Source organism: Sinocyclocheilus anshuiensis, unplaced genomic scaffold, assembly GCF_001515605.1.
Source record: "Sinocyclocheilus anshuiensis isolate Anshui unplaced genomic scaffold, SAMN03320099.WGS_v1.1 scaffold222, whole genome shotgun sequence".
Lineage (NCBI taxonomy): Eukaryota > Metazoa > Chordata > Actinopteri > Cypriniformes > Cyprinidae > Sinocyclocheilus > Sinocyclocheilus anshuiensis.
In genome coordinates, this window is record NW_015542408.1 from 3,253,553 (window position 1) to 3,276,740 (window position 23,188).

General features: G+C 37.0%; 3 protein-coding genes across 3 annotated transcripts in view; 2 read left to right on the forward strand and 1 right to left on the reverse strand.

Annotated features, from left to right (window-relative positions):
- The window catches only part of mipol1 (mirror-image polydactyly 1), a 79,621-nt gene extending 78,235 nt beyond the window's left edge, over positions 1-1,386 (forward strand). Inside the window, exon 14 of the mRNA XM_016492477.1 lies at positions 821-1,386. Coding sequence (XP_016347963.1) covers positions 821-887 — 67 coding nt within the window. The 3' untranslated portion in view covers positions 888-1,386. The remainder of the gene's footprint in view (positions 1-820) is intronic.
- A 4,915-nt stretch (positions 1,387-6,301) lies between these two features.
- On the reverse strand, positions 6,302-8,629 carry LOC107693102 (forkhead box protein A1-A-like). The gene is made up of 2 exons (XM_016492348.1): positions 8,383-8,629; positions 6,302-7,578 (listed from the first exon to the last, which is right to left on the reverse strand). Exons 1-2 carry the CDS (start codon positions 8,452-8,454, stop codon positions 6,364-6,366), a joined length of 1,287 nt encoding a protein of 428 aa, XP_016347834.1. The 5' UTR covers positions 8,455-8,629; the 3' UTR covers positions 6,302-6,363.
- A 2,054-nt stretch (positions 8,630-10,683) lies between these two features.
- The window catches only part of LOC107693075 (uncharacterized), a 29,812-nt gene continuing 17,307 nt past the window's right edge, over positions 10,684-23,188 (forward strand). Inside the window, exons 1-15 of the mRNA XM_016492320.1 lie at positions 10,684-10,707; positions 11,160-11,861; positions 12,942-13,106; positions 13,295-13,425; positions 15,712-15,888; positions 16,081-16,240; positions 16,774-16,878; positions 17,385-17,486; positions 18,385-18,474; positions 18,855-19,228; positions 19,474-19,927; positions 20,145-20,271; positions 21,611-21,786; positions 22,715-22,851; positions 22,979-23,148. Coding sequence (XP_016347806.1) covers positions 10,684-10,707; positions 11,160-11,861; positions 12,942-13,106; positions 13,295-13,425; positions 15,712-15,888; positions 16,081-16,240; positions 16,774-16,878; positions 17,385-17,486; positions 18,385-18,474; positions 18,855-19,228; positions 19,474-19,927; positions 20,145-20,271; positions 21,611-21,786; positions 22,715-22,851; positions 22,979-23,148 — 3,094 coding nt within the window. The remainder of the gene's footprint in view (positions 10,708-11,159; positions 11,862-12,941; positions 13,107-13,294; positions 13,426-15,711; positions 15,889-16,080; positions 16,241-16,773; positions 16,879-17,384; positions 17,487-18,384; positions 18,475-18,854; positions 19,229-19,473; positions 19,928-20,144; positions 20,272-21,610; positions 21,787-22,714; positions 22,852-22,978; positions 23,149-23,188) is intronic.

Here is a 23,188-nt window from a genome sequence, read left to right on the forward strand (position 1 = left end):
GTTTTTTTGTTTTTTTTTTTGTTTTTTTTTTTTTTTTTTTATGTGTCTATATTAGTTTTTATTCATTTTCATATATAGACATAACAAACATAATGCATTGAATTTAAATACAATGTATAAGCAAATCTCAAATCTGTTTGACATATTCACACACAAAATCAATATATAAACTATAATCTGATATAAAAAGTGAATTCATGTAGCTTGAATATTATAACAAAATAATAATCAGAAACCTTTTATTTAATTCATGTTCATTTTTAGAGTAATGTCACTTTAAGTGAGTTTCGGTTTTATTTATATAAATTAAGAGTCCTGATTTAATCTATTTTGTCATATCACATTTTTTATTTATTGCGTAGTATAACATTTGAAGTAATGTCAAAGTTTCTGAAGAGTATATTTTTTGGAGCGGAAGCAGCATTTGTTTGGATGGAGAGAAGCAGGTCTGCTTTCGTTCCCCATTATTCATTTGCTCCTGAAGAATCCCTTCACCCTTCTAGATCTCCCTCCATTTCCACAGAGTCTGTGGGATCATCGCCCTCATAAGCACAGGTTTACTCACCCCGACCAATCACATGACACCACACACAGGCTTCTGTTTGCAGGAGTAAAGGCAGGCGGATATTTGGAGGATTTGGGCATTGACACCAGCATGGATGTCTCACCCACTTTAAGAAGTGTCTACATCCACCCTCCGCATCTTTCCGTTCCTCCAAGAGCGCCCTTGTGTGAGGAGGAAACAGCTAAGAGCTGGCCTGCGTTTGTCTTGCTCTTCTTTCATTTACACAATCACTTATTTCTGCCTTTCCGTTCTCAGGTTGGAGCGGCTGGTGGAGGTGTTACGGAAGAAAGTGGGCACTGGCAGTGTCCGGAAAGTCATCTGACTGACTGACACATCTGGTGACCAGGCTGCAGCGTTTAACTCTGAGCAAACAGCCGAAGCCTGGCCTGGGCAAACACAGGCTGGAAGTGGCGTTGTTTCTCTCAGCCCTGTTCTCATTCCAGCCCAGGCTCAGAAACGCCATCGTAAATGTTTAACCACATTCTCTCTGCAGTCACCAATGAAAGTACTGCTGCCAGCCCTTTACCTCCACACTCTTATCTGCTACTCCAAAGGTTTTCTTTCTTTCATTCTTTCTCTCCTCTCGGTCGATTTTTACTTGCAGTGTGATGTTAAGTCTGGTTAAACAAGGGAGATTTGATTGGACGATTACTTTGTGAGGTACTGAGACTTTATTTTTCATAGAAAGCCAGCTATTTTTGGACAAAGCTGGGATTTGGGGATGGACAAACTGGACTATAGATATTTGACATTTTTCCCAAATTAATAAAGGGAGTTATAACAACAATATACAGTGTATCAGTCGACACAATCCATATTTATGATCATGAATGCTTGTTTGGTATTTACTCTTAAATGTTATTTAATAATAAATTGTTTCTGTGATTAGTGTTATTAGATATATTGGCAATAGAAATTATAGGATGAATCCTTAAAATATATTTTTTTTTTTAAATCATCAAATCAAATCTAATTATGCAGTCCACTAATAGTGAATATAGTTGTATAATTGTTAATTATTTGTTTGTTTTACATGACTCGCACGAACCCTCTTATTTAAGTAAATATGAAAAGTCTTATCAAAGAAATATCAGTCTTCATTTTTTTCTAAATTTAGTTTTGAATTCAAATTCATTTTAAAACGACAATCATATTCTAAACACAACTATTCAATCAAAACCCATAAATAACGGTCTGTTGAATTCAAGTTACATACACTAAATATTGTGCTGAGTGAAATATTGTTAAAATATTTACAATTATTCTTTACTTTTAATACTTTTTAATGTGCTCTTAAAATGTGTATTGTTTATTGCAAACACGATTTAAAATCATATCCCAGCATTTTTAGTAAAAAAAAAAAAAAAGTCAGCTAATTTTGGAAGTGCACATTCAGATATACAGTATATTGTGGGAATGGCAGTTCTGAGAAAAAAAAGGGGGGAATTCTTATTAATGTGTTGCGAGTGTTTAATGGGAACTGCTTTGCATGCTGATAATTTACAAACATAAAATGGGCCAAAGAGATCTGTCGACCTTTACCAACGACTAGATACCCCAAACAATTATATAAGCATGCTTAATGTTGCTTTTCCCTGTCTGTCCTTCAGCAGAGCTCTTCTTCAGCCTGATCGATTATGTACTCAGAAATATGTTAGATGCACCAGTGAATAAAGAAAGGGCTGTTTAGGCCAGACGTGCCGCTGAGTGTCCCCCCCCTCAAATAAACGCCCGACACCAGGACAAGCTTGTCGATTTTCCTCCTATAGGTTACCGTGGAGATGGCACAACCTGGGTGTCCCGCCACATCCCTATGGAAAACACTTGCCCTTTGATGGTGCAACTTTTTTGGGGGGGCCGAAAACTTTTGTTTTGAAATGTGCGTTTAATGATTTGTTTGAGATGTACATGTTTTAAGTGATTTGTTTGAGATGTGGATGTTCCGAGTGGGTGTGGAGGCTGTGTTTATTGGGGCATGTGGAGAGAAATGCCCCATTACCATCCCCAAATTCCGTGTGCGTGATCATTGACTTACAAAAAAACTTTTATACGCTTTAATTAAAACCGTGTTTCGGCTGCACATATTGAATGACCCTTAGAGAAAAGCACCACTGATCCGGTTGCTATAACGACACCAAATATTTCAAGCTCTCTCTTTTTCTCTGTCTGCTTCTGTCCTTCTCATAGTAGCTGTTTATTTATACAAATATAGTGCACATTTTCTATGGGACGTTTTTATTGCAGGTTCTGATCGAGCTGATAAATTTGTGTTGTTTGGAATGTTAAAATTGTGCATTGTTGACACGGATAGCCTTCGATTCTAAATTGAATAAAACCTTTTATTATAAATGTAAAATATAAATATTAATTTAGACCAGAGTACCAGAATTTCATAATAGCCTATTTAAGCTCATTTGCTAATCTTTTAAATTTAATTAAAGGTCCCAAAGTGTTGTTTTTCTATAGAAGAACAATTTTTGGTTTCCCAAAGAACCTTTCAGTGAACTGTTCTTGAACCATTTTTATTAGTGAGAAAAAATATTAAAAAAAAATCTAAAGAACCTTAGAATGTTAAAGGTTCTTCATGGAACCAATAAAGAACCTTTATTTTTAAGAGTGCAAATGAAGACTATTTGCGTAATTCATTTGAAATATTGCATTCTTTCAAATGCACTATTCTTATATTCGTCGAACAGTAAATTATATAACATTGTAAAAAATTAAACTAAGAAGAAATGCACCATGCAATGAAACTCCAACGAAAGCAACTGGCCGTTTCTATCCAAAAGCCCCTGTTGTAGAATAATGAAGACACAAAACACGGAACACCGCGAGGGGAGTGCGAGACCACCAACCTGACATGGTCGATGCATATTAGAGGGCCACAAAGCTCTAATAAACTTCTCCCGTATAATTTTTAATGGAAAAGCAGCTGCTTCTAAAGCTGATGTCGGATAGAGACCTCTCCCTCTTCTCTCTCGCCCTTTGAAAGGCCCTTCTTTCGTGTGTGTGATTCTGAAGGGGTATTGCTTTGCTCTTTTCGTTGGCCAAGCACAATTGTGTTATTGGAGATAATTAATTCAATCCCCATCAGAAGGTATTAGGAGCGCCTTGGCCCTGTAGTGCTTTTCCAAACTCCGAATGAAAAGAGGGAGAAGAAAGGTCTACGGGTAGACCCGCTGATGGGCGCTTTGAACTAAAGGACCATGCGTATTGTTGTCGAAATTTTGCTCCATAAGGCTGAAGAAAGCGCCAGAGCTTTTGATGGGGGAACGAGAAATGCCACATAAGTTTGAACGCTGCCTGCTGATCGCATATGTTAAGCCTGGCTCGTTTAAAGATGTGCACTAATTGTGCAATGCAACATATAAATGTCGAAACGCGTTATATAGAAATAAAACCGTCGAATGTTGCCCTGTGCAATCACTGCGTCAATTACAAACAATAAAATTCCCATGCAAATGGCTGCATATCTAAATAATACATGCCAGTATTTAAATGATACGATTATATGGGAAATAAACGAGCAGTTTGTTATTCCTTTCAATGCACTCGTAAAGAGTTTCCCTAAAATGTGTTAAATATTTCAGCACTGCCCTTGTAAACTGTTGGCTTGCTCTTGGATTTTCAGAAGCGCATATTAATAATGCTTTCATTATCATCATCAGCTTCTCGTTGACGTGAGCAGACCATTTCGAGTCACGGTTTCTGTCACAAAGATTTGTAAATGATTTAAATAAAACAATGTTTCCGATAAAGCATTTGATTATGTGAAAACCAAATATACATAATCAAATCACACCTAACGCAGCGATACAACAATGTATGAACTGTAATGTAGTTATTTTAAATGATGTGCATTAAAGAGTATAATGAGCTAACTAAAATGATAAGAATTAATGGTATCATATTTTTATTTGTGTTTTATTTATAGTTTGAATTTGTATTTTATTGAATCAATCCCCTAAACCTCACATGATTTATTTGATATGTGTAAGCAGGCATTTCTGTTAGATTTTTAGACATTCTCAGGTAAATGTATAAAATGTAAAACTATCTGTTTTATAATGCACATACCGTGCGCAAGAGAGAATGTAATCCTTACAATATTGGATCGTTACCCCAAAAAAAGTACTATTTTATTTTCTAAAATTATAAGTTATTATTATTATTTACAAATTTCAGTATCGATTATTGCAATTATTATTCACTTTTCCATCTCCACATAGACTAAATATTTCTGTCGCGAGCTCTAATTCAATATCAGATAAATCGACTGCACCTGACCCTACTTTAGGGAAAAAATGTGTTTTCTTTATTTTTAAATCGAATTAAAAAGAAAAAGCACAAATATCAGCTGTTTAACCTTATTTTATAGGCTGCACATATCGAGATTTCTAAAGCCTGAAGTCAATTATCCATTTTATTTACGCATCGGGGGGGAATTACAAGATAATTAAATGAATTTCACGGCTACTCAGCCAAAATGCGTGTATACAAAATACCATGATCAAAGTCAAATCTGTTCAGGTTCACGTGCCCATCATGTAGGTTACGATGCACAAAAAGATGATTTGGCCTCTCTATGATATTGTTTAAAATCCCATTTAAAACGAGATCGGATCTTTTATGAAGCGAGTCTTTGAGGCTGCGCGTGTGTTAGACTTGGATTTTCTCTTGGTCTTTTACCAACAGCGAGTCAAAACCAGACGGGCTCTGCCAAAAGCTGGCTTTGAAAGCAGAGCATATTTTGAAGAATTTAATTTGATTAAAGTAGCATCTATTTATTTCAAATCATTATTGAGCATGCATTACTTTTAATAGCTTGGACACAAAATGATGCAAATGCAAAATAATAAATAGAATAATTATTTCTAAAAAAAAATTAAAAAAAAAGAATCGAAATAAAAAAAATCAGATATTCTTATTAAATTATCATCTAGTTTTTTTTTTTATATCAATTGCGAATGTATTTTCACGAAAAATACATGCATAAAAGCGCCTTCATGATTTCACCTCTTTGTATAAAAATGTCACAACAGTTTTGCTTGATTAAGAAATACATATTTTATTCACAATGCATTTCCACCTTGGATTAATTTATTTCAATACGAGATTGGGATTTTATTTTTTTTTTTGTCAAAACGAGGCAAGTAAACCCCAAAAATAATAAGTAAAATGACAACATTCAAATACATCTGCAACAGACAGGGGTATCGTTTTTATACCAGCAACAAGACCAAAGTTGACCTTCATGATGATTTAAATACACTAGCAATGATTTATAACTGGGATAAACAATCATTGGGAACACTTTACAATATTTTATTATACACATACACATTTTGTTATATTTTAAAGTAACAGTTCTTTTGCACCAAGTGCATGCAAAAAATAAAATAACGTTTTTTTTTTCGTCGCCAACTGACTAAGATGTATTAAGAACAGGCCTGGAATACACACCTTGGTAGTAAGAGGCCTCTAAAGCCGAAGGGTCCATGCTGGCTCTCCCGGCCATGGGCAAACTGGAAGACATGCCTGAGCCATAGGAGGAATATTGCAAGGCTTGTTCATACGCTTTCAATTCCAGTTTATGCTGTTGCTCTGGAGAAGACATTAAATTATTGATGGAAAACGGGTGGTTGAAGGAGTAATGGGGGTCTCCTTTGAGGTGCAGCTGGGGTTCGAGGGCCATTGAGTGCAGCGAGGACAGGGACGTGGACACGGGGTGTAACAGTTCTTTTGCACCAAGTGCATGCAAAAAATAAAATAACGTTTTTTTTTTCGTCGCCAACTGACTAAGATGTATTAAGAACAGGCCTGGAATACACACCTTGGTAGTAAGAGGCCTCTAAAGCCGAAGGGTCCATGCTGGCTCTCCCGGCCATGGGCAAACTGGAAGACATGCCTGAGCCATAGGAGGAATATTGCAAGGCTTGTTCATACGCTTTCAATTCCAGTTTATGCTGTTGCTCTGGAGAAGACATTAAATTATTGATGGAAAACGGGTGGTTGAAGGAGTAATGGGGGTCTCCTTTGAGGTGCAGCTGGGGTTCGAGGGCCATTGAGTGCAGCGAGGACAGGGACGTGGACACGGGGTGCACCTGTGGGCCGGTGCTCTTCAGTTCAGAGCCGGCGGTGCTAGCGCTCCTGTGGTCCAAACTGGGAGGACTGGACGACTGGTTCGAGGAGGTTATGGAGCTCGAGTCCATGTGGCCAGGTTTGCTGCTGGTGCTGTCGCTGGCCGGCGAGCCCGAGCCGCTCGACTGCTCTCGCTTTCCGTCTGACCTCTTTCCGTCCGTCAACTTTTTTTCGCATTTAAAGCGCTTCTGTCTTCGCAGGTAACAGCCATTCTCAAACATATTCCCAGAATCGGGGTGCAGAGCCCAGTAGGAGCCCTTTCCCGGCTTGTCGGGCGACCGGGACACTTTGACGAAGCAGTCGTTGAAAGACAACGAGTGCCTGATGGAGTTCTGCCACCTCTGCTGGTTCTGACGGTAGTAGGGGAACAGGTCCATTATCCACTGGTAAATCTCACTTAAGGTAAGCATTTTGCTGGGAGCCTGCTGGATGGCCATTGTGATGAGAGAGATGTAGGAGTAGGGCGGCTTGGCGTGCGGGTAACTTCTCCTGAAAGTCTTGTTGTCTCTGGCCCGGTTCAGGTTGGGCTGCGCGTATGTCATGGAGCTCATGGTGGGGCTCATGCTGGAGTACGGGTTCAGGGCGTTCATGGAGCTGTGCTGAGCCGTCATGGCGTTCAGGTTGGACGGGCTGAGCGCGGTGCCCATGGTCGCCACGCAGCCGCTCATCCCGTTCATGGCGCCGGTGGCACCCGGGGGCATCCCGGCCATGGTGCCTGGGCTCAGTCCCGCACTCAGTGCTGGGTTCGCGTAGGACATGTTGAAAGAACTGGAAGTCATATTCCCACTGGTGGACATGCCCATGTAACTGTTCATGTTATTCATGGAGCTCAGCCCAGCGTTCATGCTGCTGTTCGTCATGGGAGAATAGACCTGAAATAAATAAATCGTGGCATTTAGTACTCTAATATATTTGTATTCAGCACTTTAATTCGTATAGAATGTCATTTTGCATCTTTTCTCTGAGACAATAATGTAATTTCCCATATTTAAAAAAAAAAATTCGTTATTTAAATAGTTAGACTACGGTATAAACCGAGTTAACCGATTTATTAAACAAGGCAGCAATTTCAGACCATTAAAAATAGTAGCTATTTTTTTTTTTTTTAAATGTGAGAACATTTTAATTTTTAATCTAGATGTAGTAATGTTTTTATTTTGCTCTTTTTAAAATAACGAAATATTAAATGTGCAATCGCTGATGCACGTGACGTATTTTATTTTATAGTACAAATATAGACTGTTTTATAGAATTTAACTTAATAAAGGAATTTTGCTCAAATTAAACGAGACAAAATACAGGCTATCTTGTAAAATTGTGGAATATATACATAATCGATCATAAATTTAATTTAAAAAAATAGTCAGCTACTAATTTTAAATCGTTTATATTAATTCGATAGACAATTATATTTGCTAAACTCTTCCAATATCAGACTATTGTGACCCACTTGCAATGACATCACTACTGCCACCAAGTGGGTTGATCAATGGCTGATATTTTCTCGGCTTCAGATCACAATTCAGTGGAATATATATTTACATTTAATTTCGCAGTCTTTTAAAAAGTGGTTTGCGCCTCGGTTTCAATCGTTTGATGCATTATTCACGTGCATGCAGCAACAAACTTTCTGGCTATTCCAGAAGCTCAGAGTGGAAGTAATAGTCGTCTCTCACCTCTTGTGCATCATTATAGTAGCTGCTCCAGTCTGGAGTTTCGTGTCCTTCCATTTTCATTGCGCCCAACATTATGGAGGAAATCCGCAGCTCGTGCACATGCAGTTCGCAGACTCACAGCGCGTGTGTGTGAGTGTGTGTGTGTGTGTGTGTGTGTGTGTGCGTGCGCGCGCGTCCTAGCACCGCGCAGTCACTGGTGGGATGTTGTGCGCGGCTTTGGGTAAAGTGAGGAAATGTTGGGACTGAAGTGGAGATCTTCCCCTGCCTGTTACGTAGAACACGGTACAGCCCACTTTCTATGTCTCATTTGCCTGGATCTCTCTCCTTCTTCCAGGAACACGTCTACTCTGCTGTTTTTAAACAGGAATGCCCCGCGTGTTTTATTTCACAATACTATTCACAGGAAAAAGTAACAATTAAAAAAATAATAATAATTTCAACACTACTGGAATAAACATTATGTTGCATAATATTACATATCCAAAGACTCTTAACATTTTTTATTATATTTATTTGTTTTTATTTTTTGCAAAATAACAGTAGGATTGTATAATAACTTTAATTGATAACATTACAACGTATATTAATGTAATATAGTAATATTTTAGATTTGCTTAATTTATATAACATAATACTTTATAATATCCTTCATTAATATGCCTTTAGAAAATGTTATATAATGCTAACATGTTCATACAAAACATATATATGAATCATAACATTTCTTACTGGGCTTATTTGAATATAGAGTAGCCTATGTAAATAACGATCTGTTAAGCATTATTTAATGTAGTAATATTGATTAATGTTATTCTTGAAAGTATTCATGCTGTTTCAATCATTTTAAATTATTACATTTTTATAAAACATTACATTTTTACTTCATAAAGTTATTGTAAAATGTTACCAAAATAATGCTGTTTGATGTATATTTAAATATCATAATGCATGGAAATGTATATATTCTACCAATTGTAACTAGGCCTGTTTAAATCATTTAATAGAAATACTTGACATTTAGTATTTAAAAATATATAATACAGATACAGATCAAGTAATGTATTTCAATGTATTTTTGTTCAAAAGTGTTTCCAACCCTAAACAAGATTCACAGAATAGCAGATGAAATATGATTAATCTTGTAATAACTTTGGAAGCTGTTAATTTTGGTAGTGAGTCCTGCATTTAGGAAGGGCCTGGAAACCCCAGCATCTCCCTCCTCTTATTGCTCAGATAAACAAGAGGTCAGATTTCCCACTGTACACCTGCTAATGAGCGAATGACAGCACTGATCATCCACTTACAGCGGATTATCTCCAGTGATCTCTCACACCATTAGAGCACAGATCGATTCCTCACAGGACGGAATGAAATGGCCCTTGAAGCAAAGAACATTAGACCATGTCAAAACCCCCATGAGAGACAGATACAGAGAGGGAGGGAGGGATAGAGAGTACCATCATTGCCTTGTCAGTAGATTAAATGCATGATTTATAAAATAAATAAAAACTGGCTGTTATGTATTTATTTATTTAGCTCAAATGTATAGTTTCTTCAGATCAATAGGTTACAAAAATAGTTTTCTTTAAAAATAGAAAATAAAAGTAGGCCTACTTTTTAGAATGTAAAACCTTTTTTATTCTAATCGAAACTTTCATTTTGTATGTACATTTAATGTGTTAATTTATTTAGGCTATTTTATTTTATTTTTTCTCTCTGTTTCTCTCTGATCTCAATGTTTGCACTAAAGCTCACAATTATACCTATTTTATTATTATTATTATTATTATTATTTTGGCAAATCTGAACAATTGAGTGGTTGAACTCAGCAAAATACAGAATGCTAAATAAAAATGTAAATAAAAATGCTTACAGGGCAAATAACAATTATTAACAACAACATAATGATCTAGTACTTTAATATTTCCATGTGAAGATTTTCTCTGGCACGCGCACGGCTACGGCTGGTTGCTAGGAGACGCTGCGTGGCGTTTCACTGTTTGAGTTTCTGAGGTAAAAAACTGAAGTTGTTTTTCAGCCGATACAATTTAATTTGAAGTAAATTTCAAGGCGAGAATACATTCATGAAAAGGTAAGATACTTTTAAAGAATACTTTTAAATGTTTTAAGATTTGTTGCGTCACAGCATGATAAAAAGCAAATTTTGAGATAGAAAGCTAGCTGGCTAACTACGTTAACTTATATACGTTAGCGTTTATAGCTTTGAACCGTAAAATAAGTTACAGTTTGAAACTTTTTACAAATTTCTGTCTTTATAAGTAGCACAAACGTGTAAAGATAATGTATAATGATTATTTAATACGCGTGAGAATATAGAATAACACAACATTACAAAATTCAATTGACAGAACTGAATTCGTAATATATATATGCTACTATATACTGTATATATAATATTTGACAGATGTAGGTCTTTTAACAGTCTTGACACAAATGTGGAAGCAAAAATGTTCAGAAATGAGGCAAAAAGTGTGTTTTTTGTCCCCAAAATTAAGCATATTTGTTTAAGAAAAAAGAAAAGTACAATGATTTACTTCTGTTTTTGTTTCCTTTTCATTTCCAGGATTTCCTATATATGAAGCGCCCATATGAATTCAATCAGAACAGAAGTAGACTTCTTTCTTACCTTGCCAGGTGAACCCTGTCATCAGAGATTTCCCTCGCATCCTGACAAAACCCAGCTGTGTTGGGTCTCAAATAGGCTTTCACTTTCCTCTCCTCTGCAAACTGCCCCCTAAATCCATGTCTTTACAAAGACCTACAAAATGAGCTGGGGTCAGAGCACAAGCCCAAACATTTCCTCCATAGACAAATCAGGGAACATAATAACTCTTCCAAAACTTAAAGCCAGGCATGGGATTGTCAGAAAGCCCGTCATAGCCTCTCTCGCAGGGACCACCAAAGCAGTATCCTTGTCCCAAAGGCCGAAACCTCCTGCTAAGCCCAGATCAGAGATGCCTTTATCAGCAGGTGGATCTTACAAACCTTGCACACTTGCTCAGCAGGTTTCAGGTGAGGAGACGAAAAACTTCAGCAATCAACAGTCCACTTTCTTTGGAGGACAGAACCGGCTGGATTCGGCCAGCTGTAATGACAATGAGGTGTCAGGCTCTGTGAATTCAGCACAGAATGGGCATAAAAGAGCGCAGAGAGGAAAGAGTGAAACATTCTGGGAGCCTCATGAACATCAAACTCTCTCCAAACACAGCAGCTCCCAGAGTCACACCAGCAGCGCTGGCTCAAGCACCATCCAAAGTGTCAAATCCACCTCTGAGCTGCTAAATGAAGCCAGACTTATTGCTGGACCTGAGCTGCCAGATGAGGTTGACCAGCAGAGGTCGCCAAATGAGACCTTAACAGACACAGTGATGGGAAGTGGGCACATAGAGGAGGATAGTGGTGCTATTGTACATTTTATGGAAAGAGAAGCTGGGCACAGTTGCAGCTCTGATGATAAGGTTAGCATTTTATTTTATATAAATTATTATACATGAAAAGAGAAGTTGGACACAGCTGCAGCTCTGATGATGAGCATAGCCGTTTATTTTTTATTTTATGTGTATTAGTTTAATAGCATTTTTATTTTATTTTGATTTTCTTTTATGTGAAAGTTGGACAGAGCTGCAGCTCTGATAATGAGGTTAGCTGTATATTATATATTATTTTATTTAATGTCTTATTTTATTTTATTAGTTTAATAGTTTATTTTATTTTATATACTGTATGTTTGCTTTATATATAAAGAGGAGGACACAGCTGCAACTCTGATTAGGTTAGCTGTTTATTCTTTATTATTTTATTTTATGAATAAGGTTAGCATTTTATTTTATTTTATTAGTAGTTTAGTTTAGTAGTTTATTATTTATTTGATATATTTTAATTTTATATGGAAAGAGAAGTTACATAGCTGCAGTTCTGATGTTAGCTTTATTTATTTATTTATTATTATTTAAATGTATAAAATAATGACATCTCCAAACAAATTCACTTTCATGAGCTATTATTATTATTATTATTATTATTTAAAACCTAACAAAGTTGTTGAACTTGATGCAATACATGCAATATTATCCTTTTTTTTTTTTTTAAAGCAGCTTTGTTTGATATTTTGTATCCAATGCAGTGGCATTTAAATTTGGCTTAAGTGTCCAAATACTTCTTAGGGCCACTGCATGTGCAACATGTCAATGTAATGAGATATACTGTGCAATATTACACAAACTGCTTTGGGACAGCGTCAACATGCACAGCATAAATCTTCCATCTGAAGTGCTATAATAACACATAAGAAGAGTAAGATAACATATTTCTTAGGGGAGCTGTCAGTTTCAGAAACCCCAGAGGCAACAAAGGAGCAACACATTTGTTTGTTTTTCAAGCCCTGGTGAGCATGTGGCTATGATATACTGTATTGTGTCTCATTGCAGTGAGGAAATCTGTAGCATTTCCTGTTAGTACATTCTGATGGGTAAAGTCATAGGCTTAGAATGAAAACTTCTAAGAAGAATGTTTATAAACTTATTTTTCTTTTTATTCAGGGGCCAACTCAAAGAGACACCTCAGTACCAAAAGAGAAATGTTCCCCAAGACTAATGTGCCATCCACCTGTGTCATCTGGTGTCTACAAGATGGCTGAGTCAGTTTTACAGAAGGATTCTGATATTGGCTCTGATGGTGGAGGACTCGAGGATCTCTTATCCCAGGTAAACAATAACAGTTATTTGATTATACAACTACTAAAAGTTGAAAGTTGTGCAATCAAATAACTTTTTAATGTTAGTAAGTGTGAGCAATAGCACGAGTGGTGCTGAATGTATTAGATTGGATACATGTTCCTACAATCTATGTAAATTATTTGTATATATAATGTATTTTTTTATATATTTTTAAGGTGACCAATGAAGATATAATAATGGCCCATGGATGTAGCGTGACGCCAGTTCAGAGACCAGAAAGGACTTCCCATCAGACCAAAACCATTCAAGGCCTTTCACTACTGGCAACCTGGACACCTAAAAAAGAGTATAAAATATTTAGTGATATACAGTGGCCCCCAAAAAGTATTTGGACATAGTATGCATTTAATTGCATTAGATAGCAAAATATCAAAGCAAGTTTCTCCTGGTCCCAAGTGGAGCAGGATTTTTTCTCGGAATGGTTTTGTTTTTGATCAATTACATTTAATCAACTGGTGTTTTGGTGATTTTTAGTGGATGTATGAAGTCAATTTACACAGCCATTCCACAAGTGTAGTTCATCACATTAAGTATGAACATATTCCACTAACGTTTTACAACCACAAAATGTCCAAATAAAAAGTATTGTTCTATTGCACATCATTTTAAAACATACAGACTTCTCATTGTGAAAATGATGTTATCCCTTATGAAAAAGAAGCACACGTTAGCATACTTCTAAAAAGAGTACTTATTACAGAAATAATATACTTTAAAAGAATATACTTTGTGCAAACTGTATATCGGGTATTAAAAAATATTTGTAATTACACATTTATAGTAATCAAGTTGTAATTTAGTACACTTAAAATATATTAAATGTTATATTGATTAACACATTACCGTTAAAATTAATCAAGTACTTACCGTGAGCTTTCATATGTTAGTCAACACAGCAAACTACATCATCTACATCCTTTAAGCATGACAAAAGTTTATTAAAGCACACTTCTTTTTCAGAAAGGTATCTTTTTGTTAAACTACAGTAGATGTGGATTTGATGTATTGCATCTAATGCAATGACATTCAGACATTTTTAAGTGAGTCATCAATGTTCAAATGCTTTTTAGGCTGCTGTATACTTGATTTTATGCATTATGACACTAAGGTTTACTAATCTATGTGTTGATATATTGGCATGTTCCACTTGCTATCAGCATGTCAATCTCTTAACGCATCGCTAGCGGAAGGGCGCAGAGGGTGGCCTTGGACGCAAATGATCATCTAGTTTCACGCTACCTGAGAAGAGCGTCCAAAGCTGTCATCAGCCCTATTTAGGGAGCAGTAACACAACAAGTAATTGCCCGTCACTTACTCCACTCTTCTGTGCTGCGGGTCTGTCTGGAGCCAGTGCACCCACGCATCCCTCCTTCCGACCTCTCCAGCACTCACCTGAGAGCTGATAACGCAAGATTTACTACCTGCGCGGCTGGATCTGCACCACTCCCTCACTCTAGAAAAAGAGCCTTTTAATTACTAGCTTTTTCCAGTCACAAGGGTCACTGAAAGGTTCCTGTTGGATGCGGTTGAGAGGGTTTATATGAGTGCCGCCTGCCTACGGGGCAGATGGATAGCGGGGCAGGTTGAAGGTTCCTCCTTACGGTTCAGGAATGTTTCTTTTCAGTGCAGGCAGGGCCAATGACTTTGGTGTGACCTTCCAGGTCTTTCGGTGAGGCTTAACCGTGCCAGAGCGAGGTGATAAATCTAGCCTGTCACAGGCCAAAGTGAACGAAATGTACGCAATAAATTGGCGCTGTCAGTGGAGCCGTGGGGACGTGGGTGGCGGAGGGCCTCTCCTGCCTGTCTGCAGTTTGAGGAACACAAAGGGCCCACACACAAAGTCAGTTCTGAGGTCGTTTCTTCCGCTGTCTACAGTTCAAACAGTGGTGTGAAGTTATGGCAGAGACGATCCGTGCAAATAGACGGACTTATCATCTTTTTATGGCAGAACATAGGGCCTATATCACTGGCAGAGGGCCTCTCCTGCCTGTCTGCAGTTTGAGGAACACAAAGGGCCCACACACAAAGTCAGTTCTGAGGTCGTTTCTTCCGCTGTCTACAGTTCAAACAGTGGTGTGAAGTTATGGCAGAGACGATCCGTGCAAATAGACGGACTTATCATCTTTTTATGGCAGAACATAGGGCCTATATCACATTGAGTTGGCACCCAAAATGGTTTACGTTTAAGGTCCAAGAAATGTTCCTGTGAGACCCTGATACCAGATTGAATGCTAAAAGTATTTCTGTAACGAGAATGTATTTATTTATATTGGGTCATGAAACATAATTTCAGGCCGTTAAATACACATTGGAAACTTGAAACCATTGATTACACTGTGACTATTGAGCAAGCAAGCATCATTTGGTACATACAGTGGCGTTCTGAAGTCTGAGACCACTAATGGAAATGCTTTTATTTTGCATTTGTCATTTTGCTTTGGAAGAGGCCATTTAAGAGGCCATAAATTATTGTTTTTCTGTCTTGCTTTCTTCAGACCACGTTTTCCTAAAGCATTTTTTTAAAGCACATAACAGGATTTTTCCCCCCACTAATTGTTTGTTCTGTCTGCAGTGCAGAAGGGTATAAAACCATCCACCATTTGTGTACCACTCCTGTAAGTCAAGTCGTGCCTGTTGAGTTACAACTTGCTTCTAGAATCTGCCACACTCAAAACCTGATCACTGCAACAGCACAGTTTAACCAGCAGAGGACAGCACTTGGACATATATCTCATCCTGATATGCAAAGGTATAATCTACAGCTGTGTTTCTTTTAGAATGCTTCTCATTAAAACTCATTCATTATGAATTCAGGTCACCATTTAGGTTCTAACTCTTCCTCTTAAAGCACTGTACCTGTTCGAGTCACTCTAAAGATATATTTCCAGGCCAAATGACATTTCAAGATAACGTACCATTAATGTTTTATTACTCATTGTAGGCTGGTGTGTGAAGGTGTTTCTGTTGCTTCTACTGGGGTTTCAGCACAGACAGACTGCATTTCCCACATGCCTAAACAGACGTCAGATACTTTGGAGGACTGGCAGAGAATAGCAGAGTATTACGTGGAGAGACCAAGGATTATGATGTGTGGACGTGCTGTAAGAAAGATCTATTATTTTATGACTCACCGTCAGTGGCTTTCATCAAAGTGACTAATGCGTGACATTGACAACTAGATGTGATTAATTAAAACCAATGCTCCAGTTTTAAGGAAGTATAGGCAAAACTGTTTTGCTTGACAGAGGCAGTGATTTATGATAGCATAATTATGCTATTTAGTGCATTATCAAATATTCAATAAAGGTTTAGCTAAAATTGACTTTTTAAGTCTGTTACCTTTCTTCAATACATTATATGTAAAACACTTGTTTATGTTCATTCAAACATAGTCAGACTATTTTTCCCCCACTGTACTTGTAATATTATGTCACTAGATGGAATTAGACACAAATTATTTCCCCAATATAATTAACAGATGAATTAAAGATTTACACATTTCTTAATGTTCAAGCTCCTGGGTTATTATTATTAGACTGTTGCATAAGCCCAATGAACATCATTAGAATTCTTTTATTTGATTTTTAACAGCTCTTTCCAACATCCAATTATTGTAATTCTTTATTTCTCATAGGCAACATTGGGTCCCAGTGAGCTCAGAATGTTCTGGAGCCCAGCACCTCCTAAATTCATCTGCGCCCCCTGTGTTATGAAAGACACACTTTTCCCCAAATACCAGGTATAGAGGCACCATTAACAGACTTGTGCTTCCATCTCAGTGTGCTGGGACTTTTAACAGCACCTTTTTGCTGCAGAAATCACTGCATGCTTCCTCCCATCAGCTTCCTGCATTTATGCTGTAGACTTCTGCATTCAGAGAAGATCCCAGAGTAGCTCTGTGTCTCTACACTAACAATGATACATGCTTTCTCTCTGTTATTATCTTGATTTGAATAATAAAAGAGAAATGGGGTGAAGCACTTGAGGATGATCTTGTCAAGAGTTTAAATTTAAAAATGAGCACTTGACTTACATATTAATGCCTGCAATTCACATAATTTATAGCTATTAATGTAATCTCAAGGATATTTCCTTTGAGCTTGCTCATGCTGGGAATATTAAATTCCTCATGTTACCTTCTGATAAGGAAAATAACTGAAGTGAAATCTTGTTCCAGTGTTATACGCTTTTATGCTGTAAAGTCACTGCTCTAGCTTACATTTTTATTCATTTTTGTATCCTCAGATAACCCAGGCAGACCTGTGCAAAGAGAATCTGTTGGATGAGCTGCACAATGTGGAGGAGTCAGTTAGCCATGTGATGGACACAGAACAGGTTACTTCTGAGGTTTGTTTACTTAATTAACCGCCTAAAGAGGAAGTTTTAGAAAACAAATTCGGAAAAGTTGATTTCTTTTTTTTTTTTTGAATGAAAAAAAACAAAAATTAGTTGTGTAATTGACAAAATGACATATCCATGAAACTCTTTACAAACATTTTTGTATTATATTTTTATTATAATGTTTCGATATATTTATACACTAGCGTTCAAAAGCTTGTGGTCAGTATGATTTTTTTAATACTTTATTTAGCGAGGATGCATTAAATTGATCAAATGTGACAGGAAAGGAAATTTATTTGAATTTCAATTTCAATATGCTGTTCTTATTCTATTCTTTTTCTATATATTTTTTTAATTAAGCATATTTTCAAATTTTTCAACATTCATAATCAGAAATGTTTCTTGAACAGCAAATCAGCATATTTGAATGTTTTCTGAAGGATCATGTGACACAGAAGACTGGAGTAATGATCACAGGAATAAATTACATTTTAAATATATTAAAAGTTATTTTAAACTGTAATAATATTTCCCAATGTTATTTTTACTGTGTTTTGATCAAATAAATGCAGCCTTGGTGAGCATAAGAGACTTACTTCAAAAATATTCCACATAGTCTCTACATGCATAATATTTAGGCAATACATGCATAGTTTTTTATAGAAGAATTAGAAAACTATTTAAATTAGGTTTTGAAGCAGTATAGAATGTCACAATGCAGAACTCTGCTGTCACTGCTGTGCCAAATTTTCTTATTTGTCTCCATACATACAAGAAAGGAAGAAAACAAGAAAAGAAACAATTGTTAGTTTGCTTTCATGTCACTACCTCCAGTGAATTATCAAGACCATTTTCTGAATAACACTGTGTTGGACATCCTCTAAAAATTTGGCCTTGTCCCCAGGAAAATGACTTGCCTATTAAGTGTAAGTCTGTGGCAGACTTCAGAATAACAGTTTCACCGAATCCCTCTGGGTTCATCTCAGCAGAACAGGTTGGAAGTCTATTCTAGTTTTGATGTTGTTTGATATTTGATATATTCCTAGTACTTTGTTATTAGTTAACCTTGTCTCTTCTTATATAAAGCTAGACTCTCAGTAAGATAACAACTGTGCTCCTTTCTCTGTTTGGGAGTTTAGCTACCAATGCCTTATATTTTTCACCTTTCCTAGACCAAATTTCAGTTTCTACAACTAACAGATCTTTTTTTCTAATATTTATTCTGTGTAGCCTATATGTTATATAAAGTACTTAAAACGGTTCAGTATTTTTAATGTAACACTTGGATGCAAGTTGTTCTGCTGCATTGTAGGACAAATGAGTGCAACCAGACTTTCACCTCTTGTAATATCCTGTCTCCCCTCTGGGTTTTAGGCGAGACGGCCTCGCTCTGCCCCGCACTTAACCCCAGATCTTGAGCCCCATCTTCGGCTGCAGTCCGACTTCACCAGCCTTTCCCAGGAGCTGGAGCATGTGCGGTGGCAGCGGCAACAGAACTCAATCTGTGCAGCTCTGGCCAAAGAATCCCCATCCAATGCCAAACAGACAAAGCCTCAGGAGGTTCACACAGAGCCCAACTCATCAGAGCAGCCCTGCCAGGTCCCAAACCACAGGAGGAACAAAGGCAAAGAGAGGGCAAGGGTGTCCCATTTCAAACGCAGGGCCAAGAAAAGAGGAAAAACACTCAGCTCTGTCAAGATGGCCTACGTTTGGAAAAAACTGAGAGAGCCATCACGGACACTAACAAGGTTTTAGTGTGATATAAATATAACAATATATATAACAAACCAATGATATAAAACAGACTTTTACAGCAATTTATGATGCAGTACATCTTGTATTAGGGTGTATCTCATAAATATTCTAAAAGGAATATTTCTGTCCAGTTAGTATTCTAAAAGGAACTGTTTTGAACATCATTCTTTCAACTTTTTAAGTCTGTTGTGATGTTTGCATTAATAATGTGTTTATCTTTCCTATTATTCTCTAATAGGAGTGAGTCTCTGTGTCAGTTACCATGGGAGTCTAAAACCTCCAAAGGGCAATTTTCACCCCTCCTCTGCCCCAGTCTGCCCATGCTCCTGGATTTTGAGACCTTTGCCACAGATCATGGTGGGATACCCGACACGACACCACCCCGAGAGTGGGTCAGAGACATATGGGACGCCTGGTTTGACGAGGTCTTTCCCCCTCTGGAAAATCTCCAGAGTGCAGGCTCTTTTCCTGGTGGTCTGGAGGAGAACCAGCTTCCACAGGATGAGATCCAGGATCTGGACAAAGTGGTTTTGGATGAAGGTCTCAATACAGTTGATTTGGAGCATGAAGTGGCCAAGCTGACCCAAACTTTGACTGAAAGTGGAAACCACAGTGCCTTCGACTGTTGTCGTCGTGGAGCACTTTACATCAAACTTGGTTATCTCAACCAGGCCCTTGAAGATCTCAATGCTGTAAGCCTTATTTTCTTGTCTTTTATTAGTGATGCATGCTAAAGTAAGCATAATTATTACTGTTGCTCATAAGGTTTTTTTTTAAATGTTAGCTCATTACAAAATGGTTAATTTCAGAAATTATTAATCCAAACAAACCTGAACAGAATGTTCTACAGATTTTCTGCTTAGTTTATTGTGTACTAATGATCGATCTGTTGTTTTTCTATTTTTAAAGGCCATCTCCCTGGAGCCCCATTTACTGGATGCCTACTGGCACAGACACCACATCTACCTGCTGAGAAACGACCCCGATAGAGCTCTGGACGATCTAAACGTCATCGTTGAGAACAAGAAGCATGCAGGTGTGTGCATGAGTCCACTTACATTACCAGACAGCAGGGAGACAAGATACTGATGCAATAATAGTGTGTGCTATCTGACCTCTGTATTGGACAAAACAGAACCTATATCAAACCAAGACGTCATGTTTTGAAATAAAAATATTTGATGTGCTTATATAGACATACTCCAATGTTTGCATTGCTGAGCTTCCTCCTCTGTTCACAGAGATCATTTATGCAAAGTAAATTCTTAAAACAGGTCTTTCAGAAAAAAAACCCCAAAATGAATATTTGAAATTAGGGATGCACCAATACCACTTTTTCCAGTACTCGCCCGATACCGATACTTTTATTTTTGGTACTTGCCGATACCGAGTACCGATACCAATATTTTTATTGCATTTGTAAATTTGTTAAATATTGGGTACAGAAACCAAAAGAGTATGTATAATGTTAGTTGGTTAACTTCATTTATCAAATAGATACAGTCAAACCAAAATTTATTCAGACACCTTCAACATTTCTCACATTATCACAGTTTATTCGCTATAGTTTAGAAAATGGTAATAAAATATGACAAGAACTCGGAGTTAAACTGTGTCAGAACAAATTCAGCTTGATAATGTTAGATAATTTTGATAGAAAGATATGTAATAGATTACAATCAACCAAAAATTAGACAGCTGTTAGTATGACAGTATTTACACAACTATCAATACTTAGCCTTAATGACAGCCTGTAGTCTCCTGGGCATGCTGTCACCCATGGTATCGGGGTATTTTAACAAGTACGAGTACAGGAGCTCAGTATCGGGCCCGATACCAGTATCGGTATCGGTGCATCCCTATTTGAAATGCTAGCTTAGCAACTGAATTTATATTTGAAGCACAAAAATTATTAAACGGAAATAAATAACAACTAAAACTGAAATAAAAATAAACCTATGATAATTAAAATGGACAAATTGGCAAAATTACAAAAAAATTTTATTAAAAATAAAACTAAAATAATAAAATAAAAGCTAATTCAAAATATTAATAAAATTCAAATTGTATATATAAGTAGTACTAAAATAACACTGATTCAGAATTTGTCGTGATTATGATGTGATAACCATGAGCGCATTAACATATGACCTGCCACATTATAATAAAAAGTAGCATTATAATATACAGTAAATGCCCACTCAGTGTTCATCAGCCTGGCCCTAGTCTTAAAGGCTATAAACAGCCTGTTTAATTGTAAAGGTAAAAGAGAATGTAAATTGCTCATGTAACTGTAAATTATTATATTTCTGGTGAACAAAACCTTCTTCAGAACAAAGTGTAGAAACTCATGACTGATGCCAAATGTGTTTCAGGCGCCTTCATGTCTACAGCAGAAATCTACAAACAAAGAGGGGATACCACACTGGCTCTATTCAGCTACACCCAAGCCATCAAAGTCAAGCCAGATGATGCAGAGATCTACTTTAAGAGGGCAAGGATGTATGAAAAGATGGGCGAGATACTGCTGGCCATGGAGGACTATGTCAAAGTGAGCCCTATGAAACAATATAATTAGATTTGCATGTCCAGAAGCAAAAACCAGTGCTTGCAAGGTGATGTGTAATAGACTAATCACAATTAACTATGACTCTTTAATCTAAACAGGTAGATTTTGAACATTAATCTTCGTTTAGCTATTTCTTAAAGCTGTCATACATGAGGAATTCAATTTTCCTTGACCTATTGAGATACATGAGTTTATTTTATAATGAAAATATACAGTCCTGTAACTTTCAGAAGTGAAGATTTCTCCAATTCTCCCAAGACCACATATTGAACCTAAGCAGCAAAAACAACTCTTGAGTTTCTGAATCTGAGTTATGAAAGTATTTTTTCATAGTGCAATAAACTCTTTTTCTTATAAAATCTTTTTTAGGCAAAAAATAGGCAAAGCCTATTCGATATCCAGAAATTTGACATTTTGACATCCCTATAAGGTACTGTAAGTAGGACAGATACATATTCCTCTTCCACGTTTTTGCTTGTGGCTGCTTGTTACTGTTTTATTGATTGATTTTTACTTCTTATGCTTTTTATATTCTGACGTGTGAAGTACTTCGAGCAGCATTTAATATATGAAAGGTGCTGTACAGTCAAAATGTACTATAATTATCATTCTCAAACACCAAAAGAAATGTAGATAAGAGTTAAATGTTATTTTTGCACTCTTTAATCACTGTAATTAGCTTGTACTAGTTTTAGTGGACAGAATTAGTCCGTTTTTCAAAGCTTATCTGAGCAGAACACAGTTGGCAGGCACATCATGCACTCTAAATATAAATCCAAGATCTGTTTGAGTTCGCAAAAGAGTGCTGATAATGCTGATTATAGAAAATTGTTGCTTAAGCATTGGCTCAGTGATTACAATTTACATGGAACATAGAATATTTTAAAAATAAATCCTTTTTGACCCCTAGACCTTCACCATCGACTCTACAAGGACTGATGCAATGATGATCCATGGAATACAGCTCTTCAACACCTCCAAATGGATGCAGGCCCTGGAAGACTTCTCCCTGCTCCTGAAGCAAGAACCTGGGAATGCTACAGCCAGGTCAGGATTATAATGAGGGTTATATACCTCATTCAGCATGCTTTGTGTTTGATTTCCACTAAAAGATAATTACTTCACCTCTTCGCTGATGTGTATATCCAATTATAGTTTTTTCCACTCACTGCAGAACATACAGAGGAAGGATCTATATCATGCTGGGTCAGTTTGAGAAGTCTATCGAGGACTTTTCTCTGGCTGTGCACTTGGATCCCAGTAGCTGGTTGGCGTTTTACCACAGAGGGTGTCTGCTGAGGGAGATAATGCCTCATATGGCCTTAAGGGACCTCAGCACATCTGGTAACACGTACATGCTTGATATAACACATGAAAATTAGCA

Excerpts from the sequence above, each read along its gene's own strand:
- LOC107693102 (XM_016492348.1), bottom strand. The coding sequence starts at position 8,454 with ATGTTGGGCGCAATGAAAATGGAAGGACACGAAACTCCAGACTGGAGC. Across the intron at positions 7,579-8,382 it reads ACTATAATGATGCACAAGAG|GTCTATTCTCCCATGACGAA; the intron begins GTGAGAGACGAC and ends TATTTATTTCAG.